The sequence below is a fragment of the Malaclemys terrapin genome, chromosome 2 (genome assembly GCF_027887155.1).
Source record: "Malaclemys terrapin pileata isolate rMalTer1 chromosome 2, rMalTer1.hap1, whole genome shotgun sequence".
Taxonomy (NCBI): domain Eukaryota; kingdom Metazoa; phylum Chordata; order Testudines; family Emydidae; genus Malaclemys; species Malaclemys terrapin.
Genome location: NC_071506.1, coordinates 173,605,920 through 173,626,512, shown reverse-complemented (window position 1 = coordinate 173,626,512; position 20,593 = coordinate 173,605,920). Strand labels below are relative to the sequence as shown.

General features: G+C 45.8%; 1 protein-coding gene across 1 annotated transcript in view; it reads left to right on the top strand.

Annotated features, from left to right (window-relative positions):
* The window catches only part of GLIPR2 (GLI pathogenesis related 2), a 46,697-nt gene that overhangs the window by 12,438 nt on the left and 13,666 nt on the right, over positions 1-20,593 (top strand). Inside the window, exons 2-3 of the mRNA XM_054019232.1 lie at positions 7,079-7,187; positions 12,148-12,251. Of these exons, the coding sequence (XP_053875207.1) occupies positions 7,079-7,187; positions 12,148-12,251 (213 nt within the window). The remainder of the gene's footprint in view (positions 1-7,078; positions 7,188-12,147; positions 12,252-20,593) is intronic.

The window sequence follows — 20,593 nt, the reverse complement described above, 5'->3', positions numbered from 1 at the left end:
TGGCATGATAACTCACAAGGAATTCTTGGGATTCTTCTTAATCAGGCAGCAGCTTCCTCTTTTGAGTTAACGGCCTGACCATGTTTTCCACCATCTTAGATTGGCTAAGAAGTTCAGAGAGGCATTATTCCCACCCCAGCTTTCTAAAAGCAGAATGTCTCTGCATGTGGCCTGTTTGCAATAATTAATCAGTAAACAAGGGCTTTTGGCAGCGTGGCAATGGCGTGGCAAGCACTGGCTTCTACAAATACAGCAGGTAGTCAGGCCCAACCATAAGTATGGCAACGTATCTATGAAGGAGGCTGGTTAGTGGTTCAGTAGCTAGCTTCTTCATTGATACACAAAGGAAATCATGTCTGCTTATGCCATGAAAGTGGGAAAACTTGGTGTAACAACTGTTCAAGGTCTGGGGAATCTATGCTCATTAGCCTGGCTTCTGCTTTGTTTGTTTGGCAGAAGGTTCTAAATCCTCTCAAGGAGTAACAAACAAAGCTTCTTGATTCCTTCCAGCAAGTGTTTCTGAGCTCCCCAAATCTCTCTACAGAAGTGGATGATCCTGGGAAGGGCGTTCTTCCCAACATCCAGGTTAACAAGTGTATTTTTTCACCTGTTGCATGCCAAGTGTGGGCAGTGGTTTAGTTAGTAAAAAGCCTTAACTGAGAAAATATATAAAGGCTGTTATTGATTTAAACAAAAATGGAATTTGCAGTTAATATATTTTCAAATGTTTTTAATGCTATGCATAAAAATATAAGAAACACTGTATACCAACTATAACACTTCATACCATATATCTCAAATGGGGGAAGCCTGCCAAAACAGTTATCTGGTAGCGTGCCTACTCACCTTGTTACATGATGTGGCACATATACAAGACTATTGCATAGCCAGTGTAATGTAGAGAGAAATAGTGTGATGAGAAGAGATTCTGTCTTAACGTCAATTAACTTTAATAAGAGCTTGAGAGACATGAGCCTCACTGAAAATATAGCCCCATGGTGAGAAAAGTATAAGAAAAGGCAAGATGGGAGGGGAAAAAATGCAAAAATAGATCAAGGAAAATCCTCACTAGATTGAAATGAATGCTATTTTGAGCAGGTCTAACACACAAGGAAGTCCAGCATAAAAAAAAAAAAAAAAGACAGTGTTCCTGGAAACTGCTTCCCTTCCAGTTCATGTATAACTATAACCCCAAAACCTCTAGTGCCTTTTGGCAATACTTTCTCTGTGAATTTGAGATACCACACCCGCAGGTATTTTTTCTTAACTCTTGCCCTGTGCAGGAAGTTACAAGGATGCTCCTCCCATTTTCTGGAAAGTGCCTCTTTGCTCTCCTAATACAGCATCCTTCGCCCTGTGCATACATAACTTTTTATTTCTTCTGTGTTTCCCATAAATATTGCAACTATTTTTATTTGAAAGAGGGGAGCCTTAACAGTGGGAAAACTTAAAGTTCTGAAATGAAGGGAAGGAGGGATTCATTGATATTAAAATGGAGTAAGAAATATGAATTTTTAACTCCTTGCTAGCATTCCAAAAGGTTTCGTCATTAAAGTAGCAAAAATCCCCAATGGCCAGAGATGTGGCACTAGATGGGGAGGGCTCTGAGTTACTACAGATAATTCTTTCCCAGGTATCTGCCTCAGGGTCTAACTGATTGTCATATTTGGGGTCAGGAAGGAATTTCTCCTGGAGCCGGCCCTGACTTGAAGTCTTTAAACCATGATTTGAGGACTAGTAACTCATCCAGAGGTTATGGGTCTATTTCAGGAGCGGGTGGGTGAGGTTCTGTGGCCTGCAACATGCAGGAGGTCAGACTAGATGATCACAATGTTCCCTTCTGGCCTTAGAGTCTATGAGTCTATAAAGACCATCCTGAGGCCTTCGTGACCTTGGGCATATGGAACAAACTGAGGCAAAGGATAGGTATAGCTATGGGCTTTTTACTTCTCACCCAAATCAGAAATCTCAGGTATTTCCCCACAGAAGGGCTGTTATTGAAGGGGAATAAAATGATTAAATAAAAATTACTGTAGCTGGTCTTGCTTCAGAGTAGGATGTTGGTCCCAGTACATTTAATTATATCTGTACTATGTATTATGATATTCTTATTTTTATTTCAGTCACAGCTTTACTAATAAAAAGTCATTTTCACAATAAAGGTAAATTATAAAATACCTATCATAGGTGAACATAATATGACATGTACAAACCAGCATGGCTTCTGCTAAGGCTCTGAAGCACCTTTCTAATCCCCTGATCCTGGGTCAGCCAGAGACCAAAGAGAGCTCCTGGCATAATTTAGCAAAACCTAAGGGCTGCTTCTAAATTATACTCACTGCAGTCGGTCCCACAGGGGCCAGTGTGTTGGACAGGATTCAGGCGGCGCACCATGCACTCTCCCCCTGGGATGCCCCCTCACTGCCCTTTCTCCACCCCAACTTTGCCCAGTATTATTTATTATTTCTATTATCTTGGAGACCCCATGATGGACCAGGACCCCATTGTGCTAGGTGCTGTACAAACACAGAAGAACAAAGACAGTCCCTGCCCCAAGGAACTTACAACCGAAGTATGGCAGCTCTGCACCACCTGAGGATTACGACTTCTTTATGGCTGCTGAAGTGGCACAAAGCAGTCAGAGCTGGGGCAGTCAACAGCCTGGACTGCTATAGTCAGTCCTGATCACCATGTCTCAAGAAGAATAGAACAGAAATAGAGGGGGTTCAGAGGTGAAAATGAAGAAACTTTCATATGCGGAGATACTGAATAGATTGGCACTGTTTAGAGAGAAGGCTAACAGAGGGGACAAAACAGAAGTATTCAAAATAGTAAATTGTGCAGAGAAGGTAAATTGCTCCTATTTACCTTTTCTCATAATATGAAAATGGGGAGACAGTCCAGGAAATTGAAAGGCAGCAGAACTTAATTCTGACAAGAGGAAATACTGTTTCACACCACACATCATTAACCTATGGAACTCATTGCTATAAGATATTGCTGAGGCCAAGACCTCAGGATTCAAAAAAGGATTAGATACTTACAGTAACATTTGATAGGATGATTTTTTTTAATTAGAGGGTTTAAAACTTAAACATAAAACAGAATCTTAATTGACTGGGATTACGGAGTAACTTTCTCCATGGGCCTAAGCAACCCAGTTGCACAGAACAGGGAGGCACAAAAGCTATTTCCAGCTGGGAACAAGCCTGGAAATTCCCACTAACTCTCACTTTCAGTGTCTGGCTTCTCAGTTAATGGCATGTCACTGAAATGGAAAAAATAGAATTCCTTCCAAAACAAACTAGAAGACTTTTGGCAGGGTGGAGTCTCTACTTGCATATCAGAGCACGCAGATCCTGGAGGGAAAAAAAGGCAAAAATATACATGACCTTGAGATCATGGTGGATAATTACTCATTTATATAATTGTTCAATAGTAGCTTTTTTTGTGGGGGTGGGAAAAGGGCAGAGAAAGAGACACAGAGTAACTCTAGGCAAAAATTAAGTCCTGTTTGCTAAGTCTTTAGGAAATTGTCGGTATTGTCAATTGTGCCTGCTACTTATTTGCTTTTGTAAGCCAAAATGTAAATGCAAAAACAATTTTTGGTGCTATGTTTCTGCTAACATGTTGAGTGACTATTTACGTGATCCTGTAAATCTCTGGACTCTTTGTCTAGTATTTTTCTCGTTTGCTCTTGCTGTTATTGGAGATATTTGTGTCACAGTTCCCCAGTTAACTGTACTTCTAAACCTCCATGGTCCCCATGAGTGTAGCTCATTAGCTCTTAGGCCTCTAGCTTTCACCTTTCTCAAGGTAAGATCCCACAATCCTCTCCCTCCAGACATGGCTGCATAGCTGTCATTCTGTGATCACCTCAGCATCTCTCACTTCAGAGGCAATAACAAAGTTATTCAGTGACCAACCGGCTCTCATAAAGTAGCATACTATTTTTTTAGAACAAAAACATTTCAATTCAAACATAGCTTAAAAACAATAAACAGCTTATATGCATGCCTGGTTTTCCAGGTGGTCATCCATCTTTCATATGGAAACCCTGGCAGGCTTTAAAGCACTTCAGGTCCTCTCACAGGGCCTGTCTATGGGCACAGACTCATGTCAGCTCTTTGATTAAGTGTCAGTGACCCTCTCCCAGGTCAGGGCTGTCACTGTGTACCGTTTCAGATCCTCTGTATTCAGAAGCTTCTTGAACTAGGTCAAACCAGTATATGCTATTTCTGCAAGGAGCCATAACTTCAAAAATTTATCTGCATTGTTTCAGCATTGGGGATTTTCATTAACTGCCATCCATTAATTTACTGCAGGAAACACCTTTTAACTTACCCATTGAGCCAGGGATGCTCACTTTCAAGCCCACAAAGATATATATAAAATTTATAACATTAATACAATAGTCATTGAATAGTCCATGTTTCAAAAGCATCTGCCACAATTTGTATTTGAATAAAAGCTCTTTCCCTTGCGGTCCAAGATTTTCCACTGTTTAATGCACGACAGAAGTGTTAATCCACTGTAGATGACATCAGTCAGTCATTGTGGAATTTGATTAGTTGTTGCATGCAGTAATATGGATCTCATTCCGGCAAGTGCAGCGTGGAACATGCAGATGCAACCTCTAAATCAATCTCTAAGCCAAATTCAGTGATAACAAAAATGGTGGTGTAAATTGTTCGGAAAATGGGTGCATGTGAGTTTGAGAGGCAAAGTGGTATAAGCTGCACCAATTTGGCATTTAAAGGTATTGAAAGTGAGTACAGTATATAAGTGGGGGGGAAAGGTGAGGTATGGAAGGAAAAACATCTTGCAGGAAGATGCAGGGGAGGCTGCTAGGCTGGTTTCTTTTAATAAAGTTACATCACCCAGAAAACTCCCATTGCCAAATTCAAACCTGGCATAAGTGAACACAAGTCACAGTGACTTCAGTGGAAGTTGTTAATCTTTACTGCAGGGATTAGTTTAATGTTTATTTAATGTCAAACTGGTGCAAATCATACTGTTCTGCCACTCAACACTCATTCATACCTGTCTTCTGACGAACGTACACCTGTCATTTTACTGTACATAACTAAGGCTACAATTTTTTCACAGAGTTCGTGGAATCCGTGACTTCCAGTGACCTCTATGAATTCAGCCCTGTGGGCCAGGAGCTGCGGGTCCTCCTGCCACCCTCCGTGGCCACAGGCCCCCCAGAGCTCCCAGCTGCCGCAGGGGCGGGGCTGCAGCTCCTGAGGTGCTTCGGGCGGTGGTCCCCCCCAGCTCCCAGCCAACGCAGGCGGTGGGGCCCCCAGAGCTTCAAGCAGCTGCGGGCAACAGGGGCTCCCCCGCAGCTCCTAGCTGCCACGGTGGGGCAGGGGTCCCAGGAGCTCCAAGCCACTGGGGGTCCTTCAAAGCTCCCAGCTGCCGCAGGTGGTTGGGGGACCCTGGAGCTCCAAGCCCCCACAGGCAGTGGGGCCCCCAGAGCTCGGAGCAGCCCGCGCAGCTCCCCAACCTCTGCAGGCGGTGTGTTGAGAAGAAATTTAGGAAACCATAAGGTTAATAACAGGAAAAACTTCCCAACCAGGAGGTGAATTAAGCTAAAAATGATCTTACAGGGGGAGTGTTGGAAGTCCTGTTGTTTAGGATATTTAAAAATAGACTTGATAAAACATAATTAAATGGATAATAGTGAACAATCCTGCATCACTGGGGAGATAGAATTAACATTCTAATGGGACTTGTCTTCTTGTGGAGCAGCAATAGTTAAAGTTGAAACTAGCTTCTCATTTAAGGTTTGTCTATATTTTTTTCTTTTTGAAACCCAAACTGTCACCAAAAGAAACTGAAACGTCACATGCCACAGCTTATCCTAAAGTATAGTTCCTCTGTGAAGTTTGAAAAAATTCAGCAAAGCCATTGTAAATCTATGATGTCTCAAAATTTCCCTTGTTCATTTTTTGAAACCTCTCCTAATGGCTTTTTGGCTCATTGCATCTCGGAAACGCAAGTCTCTGCAAACTTCTGACTTCTGTCAGCAAAGTGAGTTGCTCCTGCTTCACTATTCCAGTGACACCATATATCATTGCTTATTCATCCTGTGTGCTGTCTTAAAGTTGAAGATTACCAGGGTATAAAAATAAACATCTTAAAGTTTTTTTAAAAAATCAGATTTTTACAAGAAACAAAACAATCCATTCCTGTCTTGCCTCTCAATATTTGTGGTGATTGTTTCAGTCTTTATCCCCTGAGTTGTATTTTCAATTCCTCATACATTTTTTTTCTAGTAATGGGGAGTGGTGGGGGTGGGGGCAGGGACAGTGACCTTATGCAATGTATGTTTCAAAATATTTGCATATATCTTAACTGTGAAGAACATTCACGTAGTCTTTTGACTATCTGTACCGGGGGTTTTGACATATGTAGAAAGGTCTTGTATAAAAAAAACCCTTTATTTTTATTCATCATCATGCTACTTAGATAGTGTCCTTCCAACAAAGTATCTCAAAGGGCCTGATTCTCATTTACAGTCAGGCCCCTTCACACTGACCTAACAGTATAAAAGGGCCTTAAAATACACTTACTTTAAGGCCTCTTTATACTGCTACTGAGATGTTAAATTAGGGTGACCAGATGTCCCGATTTTATAGGGACAGTCCCGATATTTGGTGCTTTGTCTTATATAGGCTCCTATTACCCTCCCAGCTCTGTCCCAATTTTTCACACTTGCTGTCTGGTCACCCTATGTAAAAGAGCCTTATTGTTGATGAGAATAAGGTCTGTGTTCTGCAGGCATTAATCAGTAGACCCAAATAACACCCTCTTGAGGTCGCAGGTAGGTATTTAAATATATATAACACTTTCAAAATTCTGAGATATAAAGCACTCGCTATACTTCTGGCTTCATTTCATTCTGCTTGTAGGTAATTAGGGTGGTACAGCTCTGTTGTTATTTCACTGAACAGTGCACACAGTATTCTTTAGATTCATTCAGAGTGCTTCCCAATATATTTCAAGTTTTCTTTTCCTGATTTTAATGAAGGCTGTATTTGATAGACCTCTCCAATATTTTGCATTATTTCAGCTTCCAAACAATTTGCTGAAGAGGTCTTAAAAGCCCACAATGACTACAGGAAGAAGCATGGCGTCCCACCACTGAAGCTTTGCAAGAAGTTAACCAGTGGAGCACAACAGTGAGTTCAACCCTTCCTTTCTTGTAATGAGACTTTTATCACATATATGAATTAAGCATAGCACATTCTATTCTTTTACCCAGCACCGGGATCTGCCTATGCATATCCCAGAAATATGTGCACTTTGATATGTATTGTCCTTTGTTGAGATGTTGCCTCCATGTATGATGCTTCCATAAATGATGCTTCCGTACCAGTGAATCTCTCGAGGTGGCGGTGGTATTCATATTCCTAGCCTCTAAGGCCAGAAGGGACCATTCTGATAGTCTAGTCTGACCTGCTGTATAGCACAGACCATAGAACTTCCCCCAAATAATTCCTAAAGCAGATCTTTTAGAAAAACTTCCAATCTTGATTTTAAAAATGCCAGTAATGGAGAATCCACCATGACCTTTGGTAAAATTGTTCCAATGGTTAATTACTCTCACTGTTAAAAATTTACACCTTATTTCCAGTCTGAATTGGTCTAACTTCAACTTCCAGCCATTGGAGTATGTTACATCTTTCTCTGTTAAACTGAAAAGCCCATTATTAAATATTGGTTTCCCACACAGGTACTTATACATGCAATCAAGTTACCCCTTAATCTTCTCTTAAGATAAATACATTTTGCTTCTTGAGTCTTATCACTGTAAGGCATGTTTTCTTTAATCATTCTTGTGGTTCTTCTCTGAACCCTCTCCAGTTTATCAACATCCTTTGCAAATTGGGGGCACCAGAATTGGACACCGAATTCCATCAGTGGTTGCACCAGTGCCAAATACAGGGATAAAATAGCCTCTCTACTCCTATTCGAGATTCCCCTGTCTATGTATCCCAGGATCCTACTCTTGTCATCTGCAAAAGTACCTTATTCTGGAGATGGAATAGTGGAGAGCTACAATAATTTCACAGAGCTTTGACTAATATAATAACACCAGAGCTTTGATCAATATAAATTTTTGTGAGACTACTAGTTTGTGCTCTGAGGGAAGGAGGATGGAAGAAATTATCTTTTAGAAACATAGGAACGACCATACTACATCAGTACACTAGTTCTTCTAGGGTTCCTGAAGGTAGGTATACTAGATGCTACAAAGGAAGGTATACAAAATCTGAGAATGGACAATATGTGAAATAACCTACCCTTAAAATAAGTTTCTTCCTACTCCTGACAGATAGATAGTGGTTGGTTTGTGCCTTAAAGCATGCAACCTTATATGCTTTTATCCTTCTAATGTAACTGTGTAGTAAAAAAGTCGTCTTGCTATCTATATCAATACATCATTTTTGAGTATTACTAAATTTTGACTGCAATAAATCCTGCGGTAGTGAGTACCCCAGGTTAATTAGGTCTTGATTTAGGAAATGCTTCAAAATTTGTTGTGTTATAATTATATCTGATGTCCCCTTGTTTTATTTGAGAAGCTTCCAATTGCCTTTCTCTACACGATTAATTATTGTACATATCTCTCAGGTTCCCTAGTATTTGTCTTCTCTCTAAAATGAATAGTCCTGCTCTTTTCAGTCTTTCCTACAGGAGCTGCCCCATTTCTACAATCCTTTTCATTGGCCACTTTTGGACTTCTCCTACTTCTGGCATATTCTTTTTGAGATGCAATAACCAGAACGTAGCCCAATATTCCAGGTGGTGCCACACATTGGTTGTATACAAACAGTAATATTCTTACTGTTTTCTAACCCATTCTTTATGCATCCTAAATTTTTGGTATTTTAACTGATTGCCTTACAGTGACTTGTCCACAGTCACCCCAGGTCTTCTCCTGCATGATTACAGTTAATATAGACCACAGCAATGTTTATGAATAGTTCAAATTATTCTTTCAAATGTGTATTACCTCGCATTTGTCTCTACTGAATGTCATCTGCCATTGTGCTGCCCAATTGCCTAGTATTGTTAAGTCTCTCTGGAATTCCTCACAATCCTCTCTGTTCTTGACTTACTACTTAACTTTTCCCTGAATGTGTGGAATGAAGAGAAACCTTTGCTTGACTGATGTTAGTCACCTTGATATATTTATTTTAACTTTGGAAGGCACTCAGATACCAGTGTAAACAGGCACTACAAGCACCTAATAACTTTTGTGTCATTGCAGATGTAAGCCCCTATTCCAATCATTAATATATTAAACATTGGTCCTAGTAGAGCACCTTGGGCAACTTCACTGTACACCCTCAATCAAACAACTCCCTGTCATTAGCTGATGCCTCACACTGTGCAGAAGACTTCACAGAAAACTTGGGCATTGGTGGCACCTTGTTCTCTCCTCTTCTCTGCTTGTGGCACACAATAGTTTAGTCTCCTGATGACTGACATGTTTTTTTTTTTTTTTAATTAAAACATCACTGGGCTCAGTATAGAGGTCTCTGGGTGAAATGCCGTGTGATATACATGAGGTCAGAGTAGATCAGTGGCTCCCAAACTGGATTGATTCACATACTACCTTCCTAAAAAAATTGATGTTTGAGTTACCACATAAAAATTTGTCCTTGTTGTGCATATTTATTTTAGGCCTTAGGAGGCTTACCTTATGTATTTCCAGATTCTATGGAAAAATAAATGCGTACAGAAGCCTCAAATATTTGATTATAATATTTGAAAACATCTCAGGTTTTTAGACAGTGCAACAAGAAGCAGCACAGTGAGGCAGCCATTATTATTATTGGCCTTTCATAGTACTCAGATTACAAGAAACAATTACATATCTCATCCATGATGCATTGATCTGTATTGGTGTGCGGCTGTACTACATGCAGTGGCTTGACTTTTTAAATCATCTCATTTAAGTTCAAAGTTCCTGCTAATTCTTATCTGTATGGTTGTTGAACACAAGCCAAAGGTCACGTTGCTTTCCTTTTGCAAGATGTAAATCAAGAAAAACACAAAATACTTTGAGTAGCTGTCAGAGAAAAAGAAGAGTGCTATTAATGAGAAGGGGATGTATCTGTGTGAAAGGGCAGGGGGGCTCAGCAGGTGGGGTAGAGAGGGGAGGGCAGTGCTTAAAGTGGTCTGAAAGAAGAGGTGGGAGTTCTATCTTAACCTGGGAGCAGCAGCTTTGGTAAAACAGTGCTTACAGTGCACCCCCAGCAACCCAGCTTGAGTTTAAATGTCTTTTACTATGTCTGTGATCTTTTGCATTCTCCTTCTTGCCCTCTCCACTTTAAGCGCTGGTGGAAGAGTCTTTGCTGGAAGTTGGGGCCTTTATGTGGGCACCAGGCAGGTTCCGCTCCAGGAGGCCTTTTGCTCCTCAGCAGTTCTAGCCTCCACTCCCAAACATGGCCCCTGGACATCTGCAATGCTGGACAAACTGCACAGTGGCCCCGTTCTTAGGATGAGGCTCAGATTGCAGCCAGAGCAATGTGACTCTGCTTAGTCCTGTAGCCAGGCTTTTATTCACTGGACCTGACCAGCTGCCACCCCACCCTCCCGGCCTCCCTGCAGAGGCAGGGGGAATTCTCCATGCATCCCCTGCCTTCCAGCCCTGCAGGGGTCAGGCCTCAGCCTCTGTGGGGCAGAGAGTGCAGAGGAAGCTCCTGCTCTGCAGCGGTTACTTATGTGTGTGGTGGGGGTGAGGGGGCTTCAATCCTGTGGCTCCCTGTGACTGTGAGCTTTGCAGCCGCTCTGAACCAGCCCTGCCTGCGCGTGTCTTTTCAGATGAGAGGAGCTCTTGTGGCACGACAGGGAACTTTGCACGTTTGCTACAATAACTTGAGCAGTGTAGCCCTGTACAAGTAGAAGACTATGCCGGCCTTCTGTTCTGTGTGCAGCGCCTAGCACAACTGGGGCCTCGTCCTAGGCACTACAGTGACGCAAATAATAATATAGCAGAAAGGCAGCTAGCTGGGTGCCTGGTGAGAGTAGAGCGCCCCTGTGGACAACCACAGCGCTCGACACACCACCAAATAAAACTACTGTGCCGGCGCAGTGGGCAAGTTGTTCACCTTTGTGGCTGAAAGCATCATGTTGCTTCTTGAAGTCGGGTGGCACCTTAAAGACTAACAGATTTATTTGGGCATAAGCTTTTGTGGGTAAAAAACCCCCACTACTTCAGATACAGCTGAAGAAGTGGGGGTTTTTTACCCACAAAAGGTTATGCCCAAATAAATCTGCTAGTCTGTAAGGTGCCACCAGATTCCTCATTGTTTTTGTGGACACAGATTAACATGGCTACCCCTCTGATACATGTTGCTTCTTGGGCGTTTTTTGGCCTCCACGGTGCAGGAAATGACTGTTTCTTTGGAACCGAAAGGGTTTTTTAGAGTTTTGGGTGTAACCCTTCCAACAGTACCATGTTCATGTACTGCGGTTTGGGAGCCCCTGGACTAGATGATCTAATGGTCCTTCTGGGCTTAAACTCTTTTAAATCATCTCTGTCCACACTGAAAATTGACTATTTATTTCCTGCTCACTGTTTTTTGTCTCTTAAACAATCTCTAATCCATGACTATTTACCTCTCATGCCACGATTAATTTGTTCTCTTTATAGCTTCTTGGCTGGGACTTGGGAACCCCCCCCCCCCGAATATATTCTAATTTATAATCCATATTGTCCCTATTCAGATTTTTCCCATGTAGGGGACTAAAAACTATAGGAATTAGTTTACAGCAGTTTCTGCAGGTTCTTTTTCTTCTCCGTACACAGAAGTGGCAGAAACTGCAGCTCCTGGATTCTCCAGGATCTGCACAGATCTCAGTGACATGAGGCTTTGTACCAGACCCTCTGTGGCAGAGAGTCATGCTGTATAGAAGTGGGGAGGCCCTAGAGGCAATTAGAAGGCAGAAGGCCTCTGGACTCCTCTCCTCATGCTGCTGAGATCTGTGTTGATCTCAGAGCACCCACTATTTTAGGTGCCTGGAAATTCAGTAACAGGATTATAAACCCTCAGGTCAGTGTGACTGCTATCTGCATGCAATATTAGCTGGTACTGCTCTGTCACTGGTGTATGATTCCTTTGCTAGGTATGCAGCAACACTGGCTAGCACCAAGGTCCTCCAACACAGCCCTGAGTCTTCAAATGGAAAATGTGGAGAAAATCTAGCGTGGGCTTCCTATGATCAGCCAGGTAAGTTTGGTCTTTGCTCCTAACTCATAGATATTAAGTAAACAAGCCTCTTTAGTCACTTTGAACTAGGCATGTAAATATTTTTAATACAAAGGCCCAAATCCCATCCTGGCTGGTCGGGTGGCTCAGAGCAAGGACACAGGTAGATATTTCCTCAGCTCCAGAAATCTTGACAGTGTGAACCTGGTTCCATGGGACTGGCTTAGGGGATGTGCAGTGGTGGACACTTAAACTGCTGTGCTGAAAAGAAGATGTGCATGCTGCAGCTCAGGACCGCCCGGGGGGGCGGGGGAGGGCAAGTGGGGCAATTTGCCCCAGGCCCCGGGCTCCACAGGGGCCCCCACGAGAATGGCTGAGGCTCCCTCCCCAACCCTGGCCCCGGCCCGACCCCGCCTCCGCCCCTCTCCCGGAGCCTCAGCGCATCCAGGAGCGTCCCTGGCTCCGGTAAGGCCTGAGCTCCTCCCCGCTCAGAGCCATGTGGTAAGGGGGCGGGGCTGCGAACTCTGGGCTGAGCGGCGGGAGCTCAGGCCACGCTGGAGCTCGCAGCCCCGCCCCCTTACCACGCGGCTCGCAGCCCCACCAGAGCCAGCCCCACCAGAGCACTGTCCAGGGACGCTCCTGGATGCGGCGCGCCGAGGCTCCAGGTGAGGGGAGAGCCGGGGGTAAGGGGCTGGGGCTGGGGGGGGTTGGATAAGGGGCAGGGAGGGGGCAGAGGTTGGGGGGGGCGGTCAGGGAACAGGGAACGGGGGGGTTGGATCGTGGGCGTTCCGGGGGGTCTGTCAGGACTCGGCAGGGGAGTGGATAGGGGTCAGGGCAGTCAGGGGACAGGGAGCAGGGGTGGGGTCCTGGCGTGGTGGTTGAGGGGGGTGTCTGAGGAACAGTGAGGGGATAAGGAGCAGGATGGGTCGGGGATTCTGAGGGAGGCAGTCGGGGGGCAGGAAGTGGGTGGGGGTCGGATGGGGGCAAGGCCAGGCTATTTGGGATGCACAGCCTTCCCTACCCTAAAGCTCATTCAGCAGTTTGAGGCTTGCAGAAGAGCCAAGCTATTAGCTTTTCCATTAGGGCTGCCATCCACTAGTGTAGTTGCGAGGGAGCAGGGGAAGTGGCCTCTCCCTCACTGAGCACATATCCAAAAGTGGGGCCTTAGGCGCCGACTCATGGGTGTTCCAAAATTTGGTGGGTGGGTGCAGAACACCCACCGGCAGCTCCCCACCCCGCTCCTCAGCCCCAGCTCACCTCCACTCTGCCTCTGCCTCCTCCCCTGAACGCGCCGCCCCGCTCTGCTTCTCCGCCCTCCACCCCCTGCTTCCCGCGAATCAGCTGTTTGAGTGGGAAGCCTGGGAGGACGGAGAAGCAAGCGGCGGCGCGCTCAGGCCCGGGGAGGTGGAGCAGAGGTGAGCTGGGACAGGGAGCACAGGGCCGGCTCTAACTTTTTTGCTGCCACCCCAAGCAAAAAAAAAAAGCTAGGGGGTGTGGCCGGAGGAGCAAGGCGTGTGGGGGGGGGGGTGGCGGCACAGCTGGAGGAGCCAAGGGGGGGGGCGCGGCACGGCTGGAGGAGCGAGGGGGGGTGCAGCATGGCCTCAGCGCGGCCGGAGGAGCTGGTGGGGGCTGCGCAGCCAGTGGAGCCATGGGGGGGCGGCGCAGCTGGAGGAGCCAACGGGGCGCGGCATGGCTGGAGGAGCGAGGTGGGGGCGTAGCATGGCCACAGCGTGGCCGGAGGACCCGGGGGGGGCGCGGACGGAGGAGCCAGCCAAGGGGGTATGTGTGGAGCGGCCGGAGGGGCCGGGGTGGGGGCGCAGCCGGAGGAGGAGCCAAGGGGTGTGTGTGGTGTGGGCAGAGGAGGAGCCACGGGGGGGGCGCCTTTTTTATGTGTTTGCTCCCCCTGCTCTTAGAACCTGGCTACGCCACTGCTGCCATCCCTTTCACTTCTCAAATGCCAAATTATAGTCTATATTTAATGTTAGTGCCATAGGGAGATTCATGTCAGGGGAGGGTAACTTCATTTAAAATTAGCCACTTGGGGAGGGATCACATGAGAAGAGCAATATCCTACACCACCTATCTCCTTCCCAACCCTACCAAGGGAGACCCCCCGCTACATTCTCTGAGGATCCAGAGGGGTTAATTCAGTGCTTCTCAAATTTTTGTACTGGTGACCCCTTTCACACAGCAAAGCTCTGAGTGCAACCCCCCCCTTATAAATTAAAAACACTTTTTTATATATTTAACACTATTATAAATGCTGGAGGCAAAGCGGGGTTTGAGGTAGAGGCTGGCAACTCGCGACCCCCAGTAATAACCTCGTGACCCCCTGAGGGTTCCTGATCCCCAGTTTGAGAACCCCTGGGTTAATTTAATTTTAGCACCCTGTGTCCATTCACATGCATGTACTATTTTGAGCATTTCAGTTTTCACAACATAGGCTCATCCCAGATTCTGGAACAAGCTCAAATGCTCAGTTCTTGGAGTACGTACATAAGCTATACTAAAGCAAACCCACAGTAACCGTCTCCAGTTTGTGAGGGACCCCATGGAGCCAGTCTCTAGGAAACAGATAAATTCATGGAGGTTAAGTCCATTAATGGCTATTAGCCAGCATGGGTAAGGAATGGTGTCCCTAGCCTCTGTTTGTCAGAAGGTGGATGGAGATGGATGGCAGGAGAGAGAACACTTGATCATTACCTATTAGGTTCACTCCCTCTGGGGCACTCGGCATTGGCCATTGTCGGTAGACAGGATACTGGGCTGGATGGACCTTTGGTCTGACCCAGTACGGCTGTTCTCATGTTCTAAATGAACCCAAAGTTATGGAGACAGATATGAGTCAAGGAAGCCAGCAGAGTATCAGAAACCTGGAAAAATCTCTGACTGGATGGGCTCAGGCGTTTGGTCACAAGCTGAGGTGGTTCAAAAGTTTAGGATTTTTTTAAGCAGAATTTTTTTATTGTTTCTTTAAACAATTAAACACAGCAAGCAGCAACTATTTGGCCACACATTTCTGAAACCCCAAACCATATTCAGGTTTTGGCAGACTAATTTCAGCTTTTCAATTAAAAAAAACACAACAAATTTTGAAGGAAAGCAGGCATTGTCCGTTATTTTTTCTGCTTTTTAAAAACCCCTAGTTTTCGATCCAAAAAAAGTTTTGACGGAAAGTATTTGTCCAACCCTTTTAATGAGCTTTAGTGCCTTTTAGCACTAGCTGATGTTGAGAACCAGTGATAACTTGTAAAGAAGTTTTCTCAAACTGGGTTTGTGCCGAGATGCAGAAGGTTTATTTTTCCCAAGGCCGCCCGGGAGGGTGGGGGGAACAAGTGGGGCAATTTGCCCCGGGCCCCACAGGGGCCCCCACGAGAATATAGTATTGTATAGTATTGCAATTTTTTTTTATGGAAGGGGCCCCCGAAATTGCTTTGCCCCAGACCCCCTGAATCCTCTGGGCGGTCCTGCTGCAGCTAGCATGGTCTGCTAACGGCAGGTGACAGACAGCTGGTGGGCTGGATCTGCATGCTGCGAGTAGCAGCCCATTCCCCTTCGGGGAAAGAAGCCTCCTACATCTTCTCTATTCCCTGTCCCAATTTTGCACCAGCACAACATAGGAGAGTCGTTGGCCCAACATTGCCAAGAAGCCTAAGGGCTTGTCTGCCCTTGAAACTCTACATTGGCACAGCTGCAGCAGCACTTCCATGTAGACATACACTACAGCAATGGGAGGGATTCCCCACACCCCTGAGAAATGTAGTTATGCTGATGTAGGATTTCAGTGTAGATCAGCCCTAAGTCAATGCTAATTGCTCCTGCATTCTCCTCTCCAAGTGCGGGAACTGCTATATGAATAAATCACTTCTAGAGACCTTTGTGTCAACACCTTTCTGGTCCCTCTTGAATCACCAGTGCAAATACTTTCTGACCTAAAAGAGAAATGATTTTTATGTGGTTTAGTTTAGACACGTGACAAATCGAGCTCTTAGTAAAACTATCTCACATAGGCAGCATGTGGTGAGTGGTCAGGAAGAACAATTTTCACTGAGCTCCCATCCATCCCTTCTCCGGTCCCTTATTTTAGTGACTTTAAGGCTTGCTTTCCCCCTGCAGGGACCAGGCAATGCAGTAGGTTAGGACTCTATCTCTTCCAGAGAACATTTGACTTAGAAGAAAAGTAGTTTCATACTGTCACCTTAGACCGGGATTTTCAAAAGAGTCCTGGGGAGGTAGGATCCCAAATCCCATTGTTATTAGGCCTCTAAGCACCTTTAAAAATCCCAGACCTATCCCTTAATGGATATTCGTTCACAGTAAAAAAAATCATTACACACTTTGGCTCACTTCAGAACTATTAGCATGATGTCCTTTGGAATAGCATGAAACATGCTTTTGGGGCAGCCTGGGGGAGCATAGTTGTGTGAAGTTAGCACAGGGCTTGTCCCTTGCTAGCCGTACTTCATTTCCTCCTTTTTATTAGCACTAATGTTCCACAAACATTTTTAACAGTTTATATGATGACTTTGTTCGACAACTTAGCGAGGAAAAAAAAACCCTCTACATTATATAATCCTTACTCCTTCAATGGAGCAGTTTTTTCTTCTACATGCTGTTTCCACAGGTGTTTTGTCTAATCTGCATGGAGAGCTTTTTATATGGCTGTATCTAATTTATTTATTTACAGCATTGCATGTCCTGCTGAGCAGTCTGAGCCATGTCCTCTCCTTGTTCCCCAAAATGATAACTTTTATGATACAAATCTTTTGAGTCAACTACATTGCCTATAGAGCAGGGTCTTTTTAAGTGCTTGTGAGTGAAAGCTAGTTGTGTGCAGAAAATTGTTCTCAGCTGTTGGCTTAAGCTATGCCCCTGTGGAGTTGGTTCTTTTTCCATTTTTTTCCCTTGTCCAGTTCCATCCTGATAATTAATGTGCGTTAACCTGAATGAGGCTGGAAACTGGCTGTATTATGGATTCTATTCAAGTAGTTAACAAAGGGAGTTAGTGTCTTCCAATTTCCTTTCCAGATGAAGAAAACATCAGTAAATCTTCAACTTGGCATACAGTCTCTCTAAAAAGAGCTGTTGCATTGCTGGATTCTTGGTGTTCAACAAGAATGCTGGCATAGTTGGGTTTCATGTGTCAGAAGAAAAGTAGGGTTTGAAAATGTAATGCCTTAACTGTGAGTTTTTAGAATTTCTTTAAATTTCATTATAAGATTTCCAGCTAACAGTCTATGGCTGTTGTTTGAAATTTATTTAGCCCTGTACTCTAACAAGTATGCATCATGACAGGTTTCAGAGTAGCAGCCGTGTTAGTCTGTATCCGCAAAAAGAAGAACAGGAGTACTTGTGGCACCTTAGAGACTAACAAATTTATTAGAGCATAAGCTTTCGTGGACTACAGCCCACTTCTTCGGATGCATATATGTTCCATTCTATATGCATCCGAAGAAGTGGGCTGTAGTCCACGAAAGCTTATGCTCTAATAAATTTGTTAGTCTCTAAGGTGCCACAAGTACTCCTGTTCTTTTTAAGTATGCATCAGTCATTTGCTCCCTCTGATCCTGAGGAAGTTGCGTTGCAGACTTTCTTTTTCTATGCTCAGATGAGTGACAGCATAAGCACAGTTACCTAGTGTATTCTACCTCACCCTTCTCTGGGCTGCTCTGGTACACCAAACACCTGATGGCATGCCAGGTGTCTCATGAACTTGAAGGCAGGTACTAGAGACGTTTAGGACGAAATTCTGACTAGACCTTATGTGGTGGGAAGTATGAGAGGGCATCTTGTGGTCCGTGAAATGGCCATAGAGGACTGCAGGCTGTGCACTCTGGGGAGAAAAGGGACTTCACTGTTCTACTGCCCGGGGGATACATGATGTCCCAGAGGATTGGAAGGATGCAGGGCCTAACCTATGGAGATGGATCAGCATGCAGAAGGGAGCAAGCTTCACCGCAATAAAGGAGTGTAGTAGCAGGCACGCCTTGAGACTCCCCAATACGCCTCATGGCATGGATGGCTCCTTACCACTCAGTGCAGAGTTGCACCCTACAGGCTTGATCAGTATAAAGGTCTGTAGAGGCTGTAGCACCTGGTGCGTTGCACCAGCACTTACCGCACGTCTACTAGAAAGACCTGTACGAGGGGGGTGTTGCCTAGGGTTACCATATTTTGAGCCTCCAAAAGGAGGACACTCCACCGGGCCCCGGCCCCGCCCACGCCCCAACTCTGCCCCTTCCCCAAAGTCCCCGCCCCAACTCCACCCCCTCCCCTGCTTCCCGCGAACATTTGATTCGCGGGAAGCCTGAAGCAGGTAAGGGGGTGTGTGGGGGGAGGAGGCGCGGCCCAGGCTGGCCCCCCGGCGTTTCCAGCCTGGGTCGGCTCAGGCCCTGGGGTGCCGGTCCCGGCCCCTGGCCGAGCACCCCTGGCCCGCCCAGCACTGCCGGTCCCCGGCCCGGCCCCCAGACCCCCGGCCGAGCACCCCCTGGCCCCGCTGGCCCCCGGGCCCCCGGCCGAACACCCCTGGCCCGCTCAGCACCCCCCAGCCCCGCCGGCCCACTCAGCACCCCCCGGCCCGGCCCCCCTGGTCCCCGGCACCGCCGGCGTTCGGCCCCGCTGGCCCCCGGCGCTTGGTGCCTCCGGCCCGGCCCCCGGCCCAGCACCGCCGCCCGCATGTCCCGATTTTCCCGGGCATGTCCGGCTTTTTGGGAATTCCCCCCGGACGGGGATTTGGAGCCCAAAAAGCCGGACATGTCCGGGAAAATCCGGACGTATGGTAACCCTAGTGTTGCCGCTTCCGGGGAGCCCCCCAGGTAAGCCCCGCCCAGAGCCCGCCTCACTCCATCCTGTGCCCCCTCCCACACCCAAACTCTGCTGCTGGGGGGGGGGGGGGAAGAGCCAGGTAGGGAGCCTGCCGCCTCCACCAACTCCCCCCCCCCCCAGCACCAGTGGGGGTCCTGGGCCGTGTGCTGCTGCTTGTGCCACCCCAGCAACCACGGGGCCTCAGGCAGCTCCCTCCCCCAATCAAGCACACAAAGAGGGCTGGCAGACAAGAAAGGTTCAATATTACAAATAAATATTGGTTACATTAAGCAAATATGTGGTTTATTTTTGAGAGAAAACAACTCTACATTTCCTAATTTTCTGTGTTTTGTGGAAACTGGTAAATTCTAAGACAGTTTTTGTTTAAAAATGAAATTAGAAAAATGTTACAACTTTTTTTTTTTTAATCGAGCCCAATTCTGCTGCTTTTCTTTACGTGGAATAATATTAACTCTGTTAGTCTACTTGTGAAAATCACTAGGATTATTCACGGAGTAAATTACTACTCAGTGTGAGGAAAGGCAACACAAGATATTAAGGAAGTGTACAAAAAAGCGAGTGAGAAAGAGAAGAGGTTTTAGTGGGAGAAGTATAATGCATACATCTTCTCCATCTTCACTATAAAATCATTATCATCACCACAATAGAGCACTATCAACTCTTAGAACTTAAAGCTTCTGCTTATCAGATTGTCCTGTTCTTATTATACATGTTCTGTCATCTACATGCAATATGGAATTTTAGCAGCTTTTCCTCACAGCCAGGGCATGTCGAAAACCATCCAAGACTGTTCAGTTCACACTTCAGAGAGGCATGCCAGGATTGCTGTCTAGTAGGGGCCATCAGTCAGACATTGTCAGCAGCAGCTGTGTTTCCTTAGAAAAGTTTTGCAATTTCAGCTGTGGTTCACAGCAGTAAAATCAAGTAAAGTTTTTTTTTTTTAAAGTGTTAGCGCATTGCTCTGCAACTAAGTCCAGCAGAAAGGAAGCTCCGGAAGTGATTTAAAAAGAGATCACATCTGTTTGCACACTGCTTGCACTCACCACTTCCGCTATGATCTGGTAACTGTCATCTAGGGTGGGTGGGTGTGGTTGGTTTGTTTGACTTCTTCCTTTAAACTAAAATGTACTTCTTACGAGTGCCAGCTCAGCCAAATGTTTCCTATTTGGGGTTTTGTTTGTTTGTTGTTCGTTTGTTTTACAAAAAGTTTATTCAAATGTAAAGTAAAATGGTGGCATTTAATATAAAATTACATTGCTCAATACAAAATCAATTCAGGCGGGTTAACTAGAAATGCGGTGGTGAGTTCTCTATATCAGTGTTTCCCAAATTTGGGATGCCACTTGTGTAAGGAAAGCCCCTGGTAGGCCGGGCTGGTTTGTTTACCTGCCGCATCCGCAAGTCCGGCCGATCGTGGCTCCCACTGGCTGCGGTTTGCTGCTCCAGGCCAATGGGAGCTGCTGGAAGCGGCGCGGGCCGAGGGATGTACTGACCACCACTTCCAGCAGCTCCCATTGGCCTGGAGCAGCGAACCGCGG